The 16,825-nt window shown below is 39.8% G+C and overlaps 1 protein-coding gene across 10 annotated transcripts in view; it reads right to left on the bottom strand.

The window, feature by feature from the left end:
* Window positions 1–16,825, bottom strand: part of evi5 (ecotropic viral integration site 5) — a 178,679-nt gene that overhangs the window by 88,722 nt on the left and 73,132 nt on the right. For all 10 annotated transcript variants that reach the window (XM_033028952.1, XM_033028950.1, XM_033028943.1 and 7 more), the window contains 4 exons: window positions 12,300–12,434; window positions 11,312–11,452; window positions 2,944–3,102; window positions 858–1,004 (listed from right to left, as the gene is read on the bottom strand). In XM_033028952.1, the coding sequence (XP_032884843.1) occupies window positions 858–1,004; window positions 2,944–3,102; window positions 11,312–11,452; window positions 12,300–12,434 (582 nt within the window). The remainder of the gene's footprint in view (window positions 1–857; window positions 1,005–2,943; window positions 3,103–11,311; window positions 11,453–12,299; window positions 12,435–16,825) is intronic.

The raw sequence follows: 16,825 nt of genomic DNA, 5'->3' as shown, positions 1-16,825 counted from the left end.
GTGTTGCAAATAGTGAAAGATCTATTGATATCATAATTTGCTGAAGCCCATCAAGGACGTTTGTGGTGAGGGGAATGGGGAGGTGTCCTTGCCTCCATTACTTGTCACTTATTTGCTGCTTCTGGACCCCTTCATTGTGCACCATGACCACAGCAGCACCAGCAGTTTGCTGGAAGCTATACAGCTGAAGAAAAGGAAGCCTGACTGCATGGTCCATCTTGGGAATTGACTGGTCAGCCATTCTAATGTATATTTACTGAACCAGCTTATGTGCAACCAGACCGATTCGGGGTGCAACTAGAATGCATACCACTCCTTGATCTTTAGCAAGCCAGTTGGCAGGTTGGATAATCCGGTGGCACGGCTGTAGAGTTGCGGCCTTACTGCGCCAGAGACCCGGATTCGACCCAGACTACGGGGGCTGTCTATTTGTTCTTCCCGTGACCTGCGTGGGTTTTCCGCGGAACTCTGGTTTCCATGAAGAATGCTGGCAAACCAGCTTGCTTTGTGGCAGGGGGCTTTTATGACGGTTGCTGTATCATTTGTCAACATTGAATACCGCCACAGTTTATACCAAGGTGGTAAATGAACACAGATAATTGCATTCTTCATACCAATTTAGCTAAAGTACATACAGTACATTGTTTTAAAAAAAAGAAAGCTGTTACAATTAAGAGCACGTCTTTCTAAAATTAAACACAATTTCTCTCATCAACCATTTCAAAATGTTAATTCCTCCAGTTTCTTCCTCAAATTTATGCAGAACTTGGTAAATAAATTGCAGGCAAAATATTTTCTGGCAGAATTACAGTTATTATCTGATTCACTCTGCAGACCATATACTTAACATACTGTACCTTGCAGTCCATTTCAGCCATTTTCCGTTTAGATTCATTTAACTGAGTGAGTAGTCCCTTATTCTGGGCTGTGAGATATTGCACCTTCTCACGTAGACTATTGCATTCCTTCTCTGCTCGACATAACTGGTTACTGCTGATTTGGTTCTGATATTTCCCAAGGTTAAAAACAGGTAAAAGACAAATTAGAAAAAAAAAGAAACAAACTTTCAAATTTATTTTCCTAAATCTATTTTCCATTTCACATGCTTATGAATATAGAAAAATATTGTTAACATGTTGTCATTGTAAGCATTTATATGCTTTCTCTCCACAAGGATATCAGTTGATTACATTCATTTTCCACATACTCTATAGTTTTTTCCACACAAGGGAGAAATACTTAAAGGATATTGATACAAAAAGGTTGGAGCAACTCAGCGGGTCAGACAGCATCTCTGAAGAAAATGGGTAACTTTTCGGGTCAAGACGTTTTTCAGTTAACGATATTTTGGACAGTAGCTGTAAAATTCAGCAGGCTCTAAAACAAACGTATCCCCCTTTTGAATGTCAGCTTGAATTCAGTGCCCTCTAGAGTAGATCTGTTGTATTTGGGAACAGACTGGTTCACTGAATGCAATAGAGGAATTCGGTAAAAGCCATTTCGGGTTGAGACTCTTCAGTCTCATTAACAAGGCAATCTTACAAGGCATGAGTTTTTGAATGGTTCTAGTTTTGCCTTCATAGGCAACATTCGACTCCAGGGTGCTGCAGCCTTCCGACAAAGGCACGTTGCAGGTGTTGATAATTAATACAATCAGCATTTCCATTTCAGACTTCAGTAACTCAGTGTTTTCTTCCAGTAAATTCAAATAATTATTTTACTCATTAACACCTCCTCCAGACTAACCTTTTGTTCCCTTCCTTGTTCAATCGCCTCCTTCACTTTGCACCCTTCCTTCATCACCATTCATCTCCTGACTTCCGCCCTATTGCAGACTCTCCCTTTCATTTTCTGATTCCCTCCTCTCTGCAATTTAAAAGCTGCTCACCTCAAATTTGCCCCAGTTCAGCTGGAAGGTCATTTATTTGAAATGTTCATTGCAGATCATGAGAAGGAACAGCGCACGATGTGCAAACTTCTTGAAGTGATTTAAGTGAACAACTCCCTTTGCAACTAAATGCGTTTCAAAACTTTGGATAATAATTTCTTGCATCTTAATGCAAGAAACAGTTTACTGGCATATTATTTCAATGATGAACTGTGGTCTGGAAAAGTCTGAGATGCAATTGCACCCCGAGGGCCTGAGCAATGGGCTTCCCATCATCCAACACTTGGCCCACAGTCTTCTATGCTTTGAATGTTCCTCTGGACACTTCTTAAATGTTGTCAGTGACTCTACCACCACCAGTTTGACAGTGCTCTAGAACTCATTCTCTGGGTGGAAAAAGATACCCCTCTACATCTTTACTTCCTACCCTAAATCTAGGTGTTCTAGGTTTTATGTCCTCCTAACAAATGGAATATTCCTGCAATATATCTTATCTATACCCATCATAATTTTATGTACCTTAGAATTGTCCCTTAACTTCCTCTGCTGCAAGGAAAACAGACCTGGCCTCACCATTCTGGTCTCATAACTGAGACATTCCACCCCAGGCATCATCCTGGTTGCTCTCTTTTGTACCCTCTCCAGTACTATCACACCCATCCTTTATCCTATCCTATAGCACAGCATGATGCACCTCAGATCCTCAATACACTGTAGGGCTTTGCCATTCATAATTTATGTCTGAGCCTCATTAGTGCTTTCAAAATGCATTGCCGCTATTATCGGTGTTAAATTCTCGTTCAAAGCCAAGAATTCCTCAGACAGCAACTTTTATGAGTTAGTTAAACAACAAGGACACAAATAAATAACAAGGGAGAGTCACATAAAACTGAAGAGAAAGCAATCAGAGGTCAGCAAGTGGGTCGCTCACTAACCTACTGCACTCTCAGTATAACCATGAAAATTAATAAACCGGAAATAACATGAATTTACATGATATTAATATTACAAAACAAGCTTTGAGGTATGGAAAAACCCAGAGCAACCGTTTATACCTGTGTTTCAAGTTCTAACATTCGTTGCTTAACCTCCTTCAGTTCAGCCTGTGTTTCGGCTCCTCTCAAACGCACTGTCATCAGTTCGTCCTGCAGTTCACTTACGATGTTCCTCCGAGGCGAATCTTTCCACCGGCCGCTAGTTCGAGCCAGATGGCGCTGGAAACAATGAGAAAATTGAAGTAAACCTCCATGACTTTATGACGATCAGTTTTAGAGAAACACACACACATATTCAACTGATCAGGTAGTTTGCTTCAATCATCTTCGTCTATTTATTCAAATTCCATCGATCAATTGTAGCAGTCAAAAGGTTGTTAAATAAGGTTTAGAAGGATATGGACCAAATGCAGGGAGGTGGGGCTTGTGCAGAAGGAGCATCTTGGTCAGCGTGGGCAAGTTGGGCTGAAGGGCCTGATTCCATGCTGGATGACTATGACACTGCTTCAAGATCACCTTGTCTATTCACCACTAATGCAAATTTTGGAATCCAAAGAAAATATTTGCTTTCTAGGTTGGCAAGTTAACAAGTTACTGAAATTACAAAATAGTTATAGGACCTGGGCACTTTTTATTTCACGAGTGTTACAATATTTGTGGATCAAATTGCAGTTCTAAATTTGCAATTATCAGACAGGTAATGTGAAAAGAAAGTACATTTGGGAATACTAATGGAAGGCTTTATAAAATTATAAAATACAGCAATAAAATTATCCAATAATAACCTCTCCTGATAACAAACGATACAGAGGATCAGCAGATGGTGGTTTACAAAAAAAAAGATAGTGCTAGAAGAACTCAGCGGGTCAGGCAGCATCTCTGGAGAACATGGATATGTGATCTTTCGGCTCAGGACGCTTCTTCACCCTCGTTAAGTTATTGAAGAATTGAAGGGCATGTGGGACTGGACAAGGGAGGGTAGGATGATATCAAGGTATTTGGAGAGGCATTCTGTAGGGCAGGAGCAAGGAGAAACAATGGGTCTGCCAGTGCAGTCCTGTTTGTGGATTTTGGGAAGGAGACAGAAGCAGACAGTGCAGGGCTGGGAACTATAAGGTTGCAGACCGTGGAGGGGAGATCACCAGAGATGATGAGATTGGTAACTGTCTGAGAGATGGTACAATCCTGGGTTTCTGGTGCTACAAGGCAATGACTCCACTATCCGCACCACTGAGAATCCACAATCTGATCATCAAGCATCCCATTGCTAAACTAATTTACCAGCACTCAGCATATAGCCATATTCTACGTTGGAAATGCTTGTCTAGATACTTCTTGAATGTTGTGAGAACACTTAACACAAACCACCGCTCCAGATTTCTAACACTCTCTGGGTGAAGTTCTTCCTCTGGTTCCCTCTAAACCTCTTGGTCATGTTGAGAAGGGGTGGAGGCAAGGGGGAAGGAAGAACAAAATCCTTACCTCATTTATCTCCACAAATGCAAATTATGCAGCAGTTACCGGATAAATTTCTCTTCACTAAGCAATGTGGTTACCGTGCAAGTCGGCTATTGAGGGTGCAAGAGTTCAGATTCTCATGCGCAAGAGTCCCATGAAAAGTCAGCCCAAAACTGCTTCATCTCAAATGTGAGATATTCCACTTAGTCAGCTGGTGTCAAAGTGATCAGATCAGGGGACTGAAGGAATACGAGAGGATGAAAGACGGAAATGAAAAGGTAAATGTGGCAAAAATAGTTTTTCCTGATGTGTATTAATGACAACACTAAATTAGATTAAAATATATCTGGGCAGAAAACGCTGATAGACTGGAAAAATGGTCCATTCGATCAATCTGTTACACCAATTAATAAACAAATATCATTTATTTTTCCTGCTACTGCTACAAATATCCATCATGTATCCTAGTGATAAAATCACATTTTGGGTGTTTTTATAATAAAATAAATGATTTGAGTTCTAGTTACTTGATAATAATTTATTTAAGACAACGTCTGCAGTATTAAATCTTCCGCAGACCAAACAGCATTCATACTGCCATCTGCTGAATCAAACAATTATTACAGTCAGAACCTTTTTTCCCCCAGGGTAGAAATGTCAAAGACTAGAGCACATAACCTGAAGTTCAGAGGGAGAAAATTTAAACGGGATATTAGGACAAGTTTTTTTTTTTTTTACAGAGTGGTGGGTGCTTGGAACGTGCTGCCAGGACTGATGGTGCAAGCAGATACAATAGTAATGTTGAAGAAGTTTTTAAGATAGGCATGCAGATATGCAGGGAGTGGGAGGATATGGATCACATGCAAGCATGAGCGATTAGTTTAACTAGACCATGTTTGGCATGTTCATTTTGGGCAGAAAGGCCTGTTCCTGTGCCGTACTTTGCTATGTTCTAAAAACCTGAACATATGAACTCTTCAACTTTCATTTTTAAACAAAGTAGTTGACTGAAACTCTAACCACCTTAGTACCAGTAGAAATACGGAAAATTAAAGTTCGTGCCCTGAGTATCGTGAAATGAATCTAGTTGTAAAGATCAAAAGATGCCACATAGTTATACACTCATTTCACTACTGATACCTTTTTTCTGAAACACTCATGACATTATAAGAACCAAAGAAATAGTAGGTATTTTGGCTCCTCTGACATGCAATAAAATCAAGGCCTATCTTTTATCTTTGTGCCTCTTATGTACACTATATCCATCGATTCCTTTAATTCCTAAAGACCTGTATGATCTGTCTTCATACTCATCAATTGAGCTTCCACAGCCCTCTTGAGCAAAAATTCAAAGATTCATTATCCTTGGGATGATGAAATTTCCACTCCTCAGCCCTTATATTGAGACTCCTTGGCAACCGAGCCAGACGAAAGCAGTCTACTTTATCAAGCTGTGTAAGAGTTTTCCACGTTTCGGGGAGATCATTTTGCATTCTTCTAAGCTTGTGCACTTAGTCTGCTAAGTTATCATAAGACAACACCACCCCCCCCTGCCCAAACCACTGTCCAAAGTATCAGGAATTAAGTATGACTCACCGTTTACTCTCCTCTTTTCTCAAATAAAGGCCTTATACTTGAGGAGTTCCAATCAGTGGTTACTATTTTAGTATCTATGGTTTGAGTTTCTCCTTGTCTTGACAAGGGTATGAGCTTCCCAGATGGCTTTGGACATGGGGAGGTGAGGGGGGGGGGGGGGGGGGGGGGGGGTGGTGGAAATATGCTAACAGTTGTGCGGCTGAAATGTTAATTTTGCCCAGCTCTTATCTCCTATAATTCTACGTACTCTTGACTTTTGCAGGTCGATCAAAATCGGAAAACCTCCTTCGTGCTCCCCTTTCAGGCTTGAATGTGCATCTCCCACAACCTTCCAATCCTTCTGTCATGCTTCTTCTTGCATGATACCTTGTTTAGTAACAATTCTTGCACAAGGCCTTGAAAGTAAAAGCCAACTTATTCATCCCATTTAAGTATCTGCCATCTCACAGTATCTCTGACCAGAGTATCATTGTACAATGATTGGGATTCACGGTTGAGATATTCAGCGCATGATGGTATCCATAAGTGGTGTTGTTACTGAGTGGTGCTACTGACAGTCTTTTTGCAGTGTTTACAGTTTTTTTGCAGTGTTTTGCAGTGTTCACCATGAACTCGATATCCCAGTATCAAGAAATATCCAGTCACTATGCCTTTGAATAAACCATCATCAAGCAAAGCCAAGGAACTCAAGAAGACGGTTAAATAAATAAGAGGCTCAACATCACCAAGAGACAGAGAGAAAATGGGAACATTTTGAAGGAGTGCAACTTGGGTTGCTCCACCAACTGTGACATCTGTGGAATTCTCCGCCTCAGAGGGCGGTGGAGGCAGGTTCTCTGGATGCTTTCAAGAGAGAGCTAGATAGGGCTCTTAAAGATAGCGGAGTCTGGGGAAATGGGGAGAAGGCAGGAACGGGGTACTGGTTGGGGATGATCAGCCATGATCACATTGAATGGCTCGAAGGGTCAAATGGCCTACTCCTGCACCTATTGTCTATTATCAAGGTGTAGAAAACTTGTCTAATTTTATCCATCATTTTTCCAAACTCCAATCAACAAAACCACCTCTTACCCTGTCTTACTTGCATCCCTCCACTTGGTACAATAAACTCATTCCAGGAATCAGTCTTATAAACATACGCTGCACTGACTGAGACAATGTATATCGACAAACAAGGCTCTACAAATGTGGTTTACAAAAAAAAAAAAAAGGGAAAAAAAAAGAAGAGCTCGAGTTACTTAGCCGGTCAGGCAGCATTTCGGGAGGACAGGGATAGGTAATGTTTTGGGTCAGGACACTTCTTCTCATTTATTCCAACAGTGTTTTTGTTTTGAGACCAATATATCCTCATAACTAGAGAGATCAAGATTGCACACAGTATCAAAGCTTTACATTATTATACCAAGACTTCCTTACTTTTGCACTCCAAATCAGTTATAATGAAGGCTAATATATTAGTCCTTCTAGTTGTTTTGCCTAACTGGTTACTTGGTGCATTGCCTTTTTATTTTTTTACACTGTATTAGTATCAAATTAAATTCTGCATCAATTTCACAAAACATTTATATTTACACACAAATCTTACAGGCCTCACTTTGAATATCTATGATATATTTCTTCCTGAAAAATGTTCAATTACTGCAGAAAACTGTTCAAGCAATTTTACTAAGTGCCCAGAAATTTCAAAGTACTAAGGGACAGATAACAGTTAAATTTAATGTAAATTGTGGTCGTGGCGCATAAAATTAAATCATAGAGCACTTTGTATGAATCCACAAGGAGGTGCAGTTTGTTTCATTTCTTTATGCAAGGAATACACTGCATAATCATTGAATATTTTTTGAGAATTTAAAGTTAAACACATGATTAACTGCCTCTTTAAACTGGGAATCAATTATTTAATATTATTACAACAGTATTATTATTGCTTTGATAACTCTATTCCCTTTGTCACAGATACTTAAGACTTATTTTAGATATATTTTGTGAAGTGTGTATGAAGCATGAATATCCATAACAATCGCTTTACCTATATCGTTACCCAAATGCAGCAAAAGGATCAAAATGTAAAGAAAATGTAATGACAAAATATAAACTAAGAATGAATTACATGCTTCAACGTTCATCGAGTTTTCAGTCACCTTTTGATCATCAATGCCATACAAAAATGAAGAGAAATACATTTCTATCACTTTATAATGACAATAAATTGAATCCAATCCAATCCAATTCACTGAGATCAGCACTGAAATAACTGCACCCTCTAGTGGAATCATACCAAATGCTTTCACGATACCTTAAAATGCTATATAAATGTTTATTTTGCAATTTGTAATAAAACATTGATAACTGATAAAATAAACCAACTGCAGCATCTCAGATAATAACAAACGTTCCTATTTCCTTTTCCAGTCTTTACCTGCTCTTTTGCTGCTGTTGAAATTATAGCAGTGTTTTTTCATAGTCCGTCCCCCCCCCCCCCACCCCCACCATTTCAGGGCACCATTATGTTTGGGACACAGCAATGTCATGTAAATGAAAGTAGTCATGTTTAATATTTTGTTGCATATCCTTTGCATGCAATGACTGTTTGAAGTCTGCGAATCAGGGACATCACCAGTTGCTGGGTGTCATAGAAACATAGAAAATAGGTGCAGGAGTAGGCCATTCGGCCCTTCGACCTGCACCACCATTCAATATGATCATGGCTGATCATCCAACTCATTATCCTGTACCTGCCTTCTCTCCATACCCCCTGATCCCTTTAGCCACAAGGGCCACATCTAACTCCCTCTAAAATATAGCCAATGAACTGGCCTCAACTACCTTCTGTGGCAGAGAATTCCAGAGATTCACCACTCTGTGTGAAAGATATTTTCTCATCTCGGTCCTAAAACATTTCCCCCTTATCCTTAAACTGTGACCCCTTGTTCTGGACTTCCCCAACATCGGGAACAATCTTCCTGCATCTAGCCTGTCCAACCCCTTAAGAATTTTGTAAGTTTCTATAAGATCCCCCCTCAATCTTCTAAATTCTAGCGAGTACAAGCCGAGTCTATCCAGTCTTTTTTCATATGAAAGTCCTGACATCCCAGATATCAGTGTGGTGAACCTTCTCTGTACTCCCTCCACGGCAAGAATGTATTTCCTCAGATTAGGAGACCAAAACTGTACGCAATACTCCAGGTGTGGTCTCACCAGGACCCTGTACAACTGCAGTAGAACCTCCCTGGTCCAGTACTCAAATCCTTTTGCTATGAATGCTAACATACCATTCGCTTTCTTCACTGCTTGCTGCACCTGCATGCCTACTTTCAATGACTGGTGTACCATGACACCCAGGTCTCGTTGCATCTCCCCTTTTCCTAATCGGCCACCGATTAGGAAAATTCTCTTCTCTGGTGTCTTCTCTGGTGATGCTCTGCCAGGCCTGTATTGCAGCCATCTTTCGCTTATGCTTGTTCTGGGGGTTAGTCCCCTTCAGTTTTCTCTTCAGCATATAAAAGGCATGCTCAATTGGGTTCAGATCAGTTGATTGACTTGGCCACTCAAGTATTGACCATTTTTTAGCTTTGAAAAATTCCTTTGTTGCTTTAGCAATATGTTTGGGATCATTGTCTTGCTGTTGAATGAACCACTGGCCAATGTGTTTTGGGGCATTTTATTTCAAATTGAGCAGATAGGATGTGTCTATACATTTCAGAATTCATTATGCTACTACCATCAGCAGTTGTATCATCATAAGCTAAGTGAGCCAGTACGTCAGCAGCCATACATGCCCAGGGCATAATACCCCCACCACCGTGTTTCACAGATGAAGTGGTATGCTTTGGATCTTGGACAGTTCCTTCTCTCCTCCATACTTTGCTCTTGCCATCACTCTGATATGTTAATCTTCGTCTCATCTGTCCACAAGACCTTTTTCCAGAACTGTGGTTGCTTTTTTAAGTACTTCTTGGCAAACTGTAACATGGCCATCCCATTTTTGCAGCTAACCAGTGGTTTGCATCTTGCAGTGTAGCCTCGGTATTTCTGTTCATGAAGTCTTCTGTGGCAGTGGTCATTGACAAATCCACACCCGATTCCTGAAGAGTGTTTCTGATCTGTCGGACAGGTGTTTGGGGATTTTTCTTTATTAGAGAGATAATTCTTCTGTCATCAGCCATGGGGGTCTTCCTTGGCCTGCCAGTCTTTTAGCGATTAGTAAGCTCACCAGTGTTCTCTTTCTTCTTAATGATGTTTCAAACAGTTGATTTTGGTAAGACGAAGGTTTGGCTAATATCTCTATAACAGTTTATTCTTGTTTCTCAGTCTCATAATAGCTTCTTTGACTTTCATCGCCACAACTTTGGTCCTCATGTTGATAAATAGCAATAATAAAAGTTTCCAAAGGTGATGGAATGACTGAAGACTAGGTGCTGAGAGCTCTCTTATACCTGCATGAAGGAGGCATTTAAAAACACCTGAGCAATTACTAACACCTGTGAAGCCATGTGTCCCAAACATTATGGTGCCCTGAAATGGGGGGGGGGGGGGGGGGGGGGGACTATGTATAAACACAGCTGTAATTTCTGGTGAAACCAAAATGTGTAAAAATACCCTTTCTATTACAAATCTCGAATTGTGGAGTACAGAGGCAAATAAATAAATGATGGATCTTTGTCCCAAACATTATGGAGGGCACTGTGTGTCTGTGTCAGAACAGCAAATTTCACTGCAGTACACACTTGAATGCCCAGGAGCGTAGAAGACTGCAAAAAGTGATGAACACTGCCCAGTCCATCACGGCTTCTGACCTCCCAACCATCGAAGGGATTTACAGGAGCGCTGCCTCAGCATCATAAGAGACCCACACCAGCCTGGCCACACACTCATTTCACCCCTGCCATCGGGAAGGTTGTACAGGAGCCTAAAAACCAACGTCCAGGTTCAGGAACAGTTTAATCCCTACAGCCATCCGGCTACTGAACACTATAACCTCCAAGTAAGTTCTGAACTACATAGACTTGGAGGCATTGGTTTTGGCTTTTTGCACGTGCATGCGTGTGCGCGCGTGTCACACATTGAACTTTTTTTTCTTGTTTATTATATTGTTTACAGTATACTATGTTTCCATATGCTGTTGTGCTGCTGCAATGTTCGATCTGGGACAATGACAATAAAACACTCGACTCTTTTAGCACGTAATAAATTTCTACTGCAAGAAAGGATATGAAAAGAAACCACTGGTAATTCTAAGTAAATATTTTGTATAAAACCCCACATTATGTTTTGTGGAAACCTGATAAACATTTTATCCAATGAATATTGGAGATAATGCAACATAAAAACATTGTTATGTACCAAGTGCCAACTGGAATAAGAGTTCTCTTACCTGCCAATGATCGTCCAAATCTTTAACTTGCTGCCCAAGATCTTTTAGACTCACTATTGCCTCTGCTTCTCTTAGTTTTGCCCCTATGAGCTCTTCTTGCAACCTGGCCACATTATCCTCATCGGGTAAGGAGCTGCTTCGCTGTTGTTAAAAATGGTACAAAGTTACAAATCTTAGTGTTATATCAGAAGTACAGGGGCATGTACCTGTTGACGTGAAAGGAAAAGTAGGCAGGTTTAGGGAACCCTGGTTGACAAGAGATGTTAAGGCTCTGTTTGGGGAAAAAGGAGGCATACATCAAAGTATAAGCGTAGGAGGGCCCTTGAGGCAGCAACGAACAGGCCAAAAAATACATGAAATAGATCTGGCAGGCAAGGTAAAGGAAAATCCCAATTTGTTCTGCAGGAATATCAAGAATAAAAAGGGTGACTAGGAAAACAATTAAGTCGACTTAAAGATCAGCATGGCCATCTTTGTGTACTAAGCACTACAATTTTACAGCTGGAAAGGAGATTATCACCTTTGAATCCCCTGATTACATTTGCTTTATTTAGCGTTTTCTCAGTATTCAGATCTTAATCAATAGCTTTTCCACCATTTTCTTTAAAACAATGGCTTTTTGTAAATAGTTTGTAACACAGTAAAATATTGTGGCGCACAATAAAGTTTGACGGAAAACGGCAAGTTGTAATATTTACATGTTCAATCCCAAAGACGTGTGGGTTTGTAGGTTCATTGGCCCTTAATATGTAAGGATTGGATGAGAAAGTGGGATATCATACTAATGTGCACTGGTGATCAATAGCTAATGTAGGCAGAAGGGCCTGTTTCATACTGTATCTCTAAAACTAAGCTAAATGGAAAATAGATTTTTAATGTTTGGAATTTGATTAAGTGAGAATGAAAGTTTTAGTTGCTACTGAACAATCTTGGTCTTAACATTTCTACTAAACTATAAAAACAGGGTCAAAGTTGTTAATTCAACTACCTTTTCTATGTCCAAGATTTTGTCCTGCATTTCTTTAAGTGCACATTGTGTTTCTGCTTCTCTTAACCTTGCCTGCACGAGTTCAGTTTCCAGTTGAAGAACAAAATCCTCACTGTAGCGTGGATTGCATTTATGCTGCAAAAAAACACATTTATAAAAAGATACTTCAGTATCAATTTCTGAAAAACATTAAATACAGAGGCATTTTAGCCCGTCTAAGTAGTCACGTTATGAAAAAGCTTTGACTAAAGCTTTAAAATCCAGTTTTAGTTTACAGTGATGGGAATTAAAGTGTATAAATGAACACTTACAAATAATAGCTTTGGAAGAATCTTATATTTCAAATGCTTATTGAAAAAATCTGTGCAATTGGCTGGATTTTCAAATTAAGGATCTGGATCTTAATACACAAAACATATTGTACTAATGTACATGTTATGCATTCCAGTAAACCACCAGCACCTTCTTAAAAATATTTATTTTCGGCAGGAGATTTGCAATATTGTGATGTAGATGCTTATTCCCAAGTAGAATTACACAGATTTATAAGATCTGCATACCAGCATTTATTCCACATCAATGTCTAAATTTACCTATGCAATAAATGCCAAACTTACAGCCCTTGTATTACCAATACAGCTGCAGCTTCATACCCATTATTCTGGAGTGTGCACCAGATATACATATGGATGAAAATCCAACTGAAGCAGCTGTTGAAAAACGTTTGGGGGGTAAAAACATACAAGAGTGGACATTTCAAGAACTTTTTTTTCAGACATTGTTTAAATTGTCCCTAAACAGACATGAAAACCGAACCTGGATGTCTTGACAGAATTAAAAAATTGTGCTGCACACTTCAGATGTGGTCATTTTTTCCAGCTTGATTCTTAATAGTACTCTCAGTTCAGCAAACAAAGGCATTGCAATCAAGAATAATGTCACACATACACACATTTACACACAGATACCACCTCGACCAGTAATATGCCTAAGCTCTAAGTAACTTTTCCAATTTACACAAAGTTAGTTGCCTTTCTGTAACTGGAATAATTTTACCCCATTACAAGTGGCCATCTCAAAACTTTGGCATGAGATCTTTGATCCTACAAAATTTCTTCCAACTGGGTGAAAGACTTGCAACAATTAAAATTTTACTCCCGCTAACACCCAAAAGTAATCAAATTGAAACAAAAAGCAAGTATTTACTGCAAGCTTTAAGATCTTAATAGTTTATACCAATTTTCATTGAAAAAAAGTAAATGTTATCAAAATATTGATTTTGATATGCTGATCACTTGTGTACACTAAACTTGATGCAGCTTTTAACATTCAAACATGCATTTGCACTGTCTAAAGGTTATATATATACGAGATAGGGTGGGGAAAGTGGACCCGATTTAGGAGTCCAGCCATGATCTTAATAAATAGTAAAGCAGACCTAAGCAGCAACATGGCTAACAGCTGCTATAATTATTTATGTACTTGTCTAATTCCCTTGAACAGTTTATCTGTTTACTGTAATTAACTACACAAAAGCAAATCAGTTTTCATTCCTTCTTCAAAATAAGAATACATTAAGTATTTGATCCTGGTGTTTGTTTGTTTTAGGGAAGTTAACTAAATATACGTGAGAGTAGAAATGTTTTTTGAATAAACACCCTCTTTTACTGTTTTCATTCATATTTTTCTTATGCTCTTGAATATAGTTTAAATAAAACACTGAAAATATATATTTGGCATAAAACTAATATTCTAAAAACACAAATGTAAATAATTTCCAGGTTCATTTTATGATATTTGTTAGACATCATTTATCAGGTAAAATCACAAATATGCAGAAATATAATGTCTACAACTAAACAATTGGTCACAGCTTCAGCAGTTATGGAACACAGAATTGATGTCATCGAAGCTGAGGTTATAGTACAAACTTATATCGACATTCTACCATCTACAATGAAATGAAGACAGTCAACAGTACATGGAACTATACAAACATCACACAGAAACAAGCCAGTGATGGTACTCTTGAAATTGCACCAATGAACAATCATGACGCTGATATAGAAAAATGTTGTCACAAGAACGACAGGAAAATGCAACAGGCAATTTCATTTCAAAAAGAAAATGAAAAGCTTTGCTGATCAATTATATCATACTTCATTTTAAAAAGCTGTCTTCAGACCACAGATATCTCCTTCAGACCTGTATATAGAGAGATGATGCACGAGTAGCACTACCCTGAGCCATTCGGAATTTAGCAACAAAGAACTAATCCACAAGTGCTCACTTATACTGAGATGACCTGAGACCCACTTCAAGAGACTCGTTTTTGAAACTGCCTTTGCTCATGATGGGCTAGGTTTGTACTTACTTATTATGTCATTTAATGAAGGCATAATGAAGACAAGAGTCCCCCTTGTCCTCACCTTCCACCCTACCAGCCATCACATACAATAAATAATCCACTGACATTTTCACCACCTCCAACGGGATCCCATCACTGGCCACATCATCCCATCTCCTCCCCTTTCGGCTTTCCACAGAGACCGCTCCCTCCGTAACTCCCTAGTCAATTCATCCCTTCCCACCCAAACCACCCCCTCTCCTGGCACTTTCTCTTGCAACCGCAGGAAATGCTACACTTGTCGCTTTACCTCCCCCCTCGACTCCATCCAAGGACCCAAGCAGTCTTTCCAGGTGCGGCAGAGGTTCACCTGCACCTCCTCCAACCTCATCTATTGCATCCGCAGCTCCAGGTGTCAGCTGCTCTACATCGGTGAAACCAAGCAGTAGGCTTGGCGATCGCTTCACACCTCCACTCGGTTCGCAATAACCAACCTGATCTCCCGGTGGCTCAGCACTTCAACTCCCCCTCCCATTCCGAATCCGACCTTTCTGTCCTGGGCCTCCTCCATGGCCAGAATGAAGCCCACCGTAAATTAGAGGAGCAGCACCTCATATTTTGCTTGGGTAGTTTACACCCCAGCGGTATGAACATTGACTTCTCCAATTTCAGATAGTCCCTGCTTTCTCCTTCTTTCCCCTCCCCATCCCAGCTCTCCCACAGCCTACTGGCTGCCTCTTCCTTTCTTCTTCCCACCCCCCCACCCCCACATCAGTATGAAGAAGGGTCTCGACCCGAAAAGGTCGCCTATTTCCTTCGCTCGATAGATGCTGCCTCACCCGCTGAGTTTCTCCAGCATTTTTGTCTACCTGTGTCATTTAATGAAGCCATTTCGCTTATCAGGTCCATGCCAAATTCGAGCAGAAGAACCTCATCACTTCCTTTCCATTTCAGTTATTTCCCTATACACTGGCAAATTCTCTCTCAAGTCCATCAAGTCTCCTTTTGCTCCTTCACCTCTCACCTACAATGTGGTGTAATGTGTAATCAACCTATCAAGTTGAGGGAGGAAACCAGGGGATCTGGCAGAAGACCCGACAGAACAATTTGTCAACTCTACAGTCAGTATCCAAGTTTGGGACCAAACCTGGGTCTCAGGAGCTGTGAGGTACCGCTGCAGCACTGCTGCACCATCATACTGCTGAAGATATTTTAAAAAGTGGTCTCTTATTCTGAGATCAGCTTGATCTATAGAGAGCCCCTCATAATAAATTTGCTGAAGAGTAACAGCTTCGATCTATTTAGGCTTCAGATTTTAAAATGTCAAACCTTCTCAAATCGCTTCAAGGCCTCATTCCTTTCATATCTCTGTAACTCCTTACATTTCTAAATCCAGAGAACTCAGCACCCAACAACATTGGCCTCTTGTCTACCTCCAATTGTTCAATTACAATTGGCTGCCTTACTTTCACTCATCTGAAGTTCCACAATATCCCTTTAGAAGACCCCTGTTTCTGTACTCTCTTCTTGAAAACACTTCATTAAACCAAACACTTGCACTCTAAACATTAATTTAAATGTTTTGAAAATTCCAGAACAATCCTGAGGTTGGCATATCTTCTACCTCTCTATAGTATAACAATTTAGAGATTTAAAAAATATTTACGGGGAAACCATTTGAAAAACAAATAGAACGTGGGAAAACCTTAGATTGGTGTAAATCTTTGCAATAGTCTGAGACACATTTTGGTGCGCAATATTGAATTGCGGCAATTTGTCTTCTCAGATGGACGTAAACAATCCCAGGGGACTACTTTAAGGAGGAGCATGGACATATTCCCCATGTTGCCAGCAACATTTAATCCTCGTTTGATATCAGGGGGAAAAAAAAAACAAACAGATTTTCCAGCCATTACCGTAATGCTTTCTCAACAAACTGGCTGCTCTATTTCCTCCATAATGAAGTGACTAATTTGCAGTACTTACTTGACGATAACCAGCTTGGGGGCGTTCTTATACATGGAAATGCAAAATATATATTCTGTGAAATATCTTAGATCAATTTTCTATTCCAAAAATGTTGTAATGTAATTTCTAATCATTTCAGCTCCCATCGCAACCTGAAGTTGTGGATGCCAAATGCTAATTGATGAAGATAAACTCAAGAGTGCATGATGGT

The sequence above is a fragment of the Amblyraja radiata genome, chromosome 10, assembly GCF_010909765.2.
Source record: "Amblyraja radiata isolate CabotCenter1 chromosome 10, sAmbRad1.1.pri, whole genome shotgun sequence".
NCBI lineage: Eukaryota > Metazoa > Chordata > Chondrichthyes > Rajiformes > Rajidae > Amblyraja > Amblyraja radiata.
Note: the sequence above shows the minus strand (reverse complement) of the source record. Positions and strands in the feature narration are given on the sequence as shown.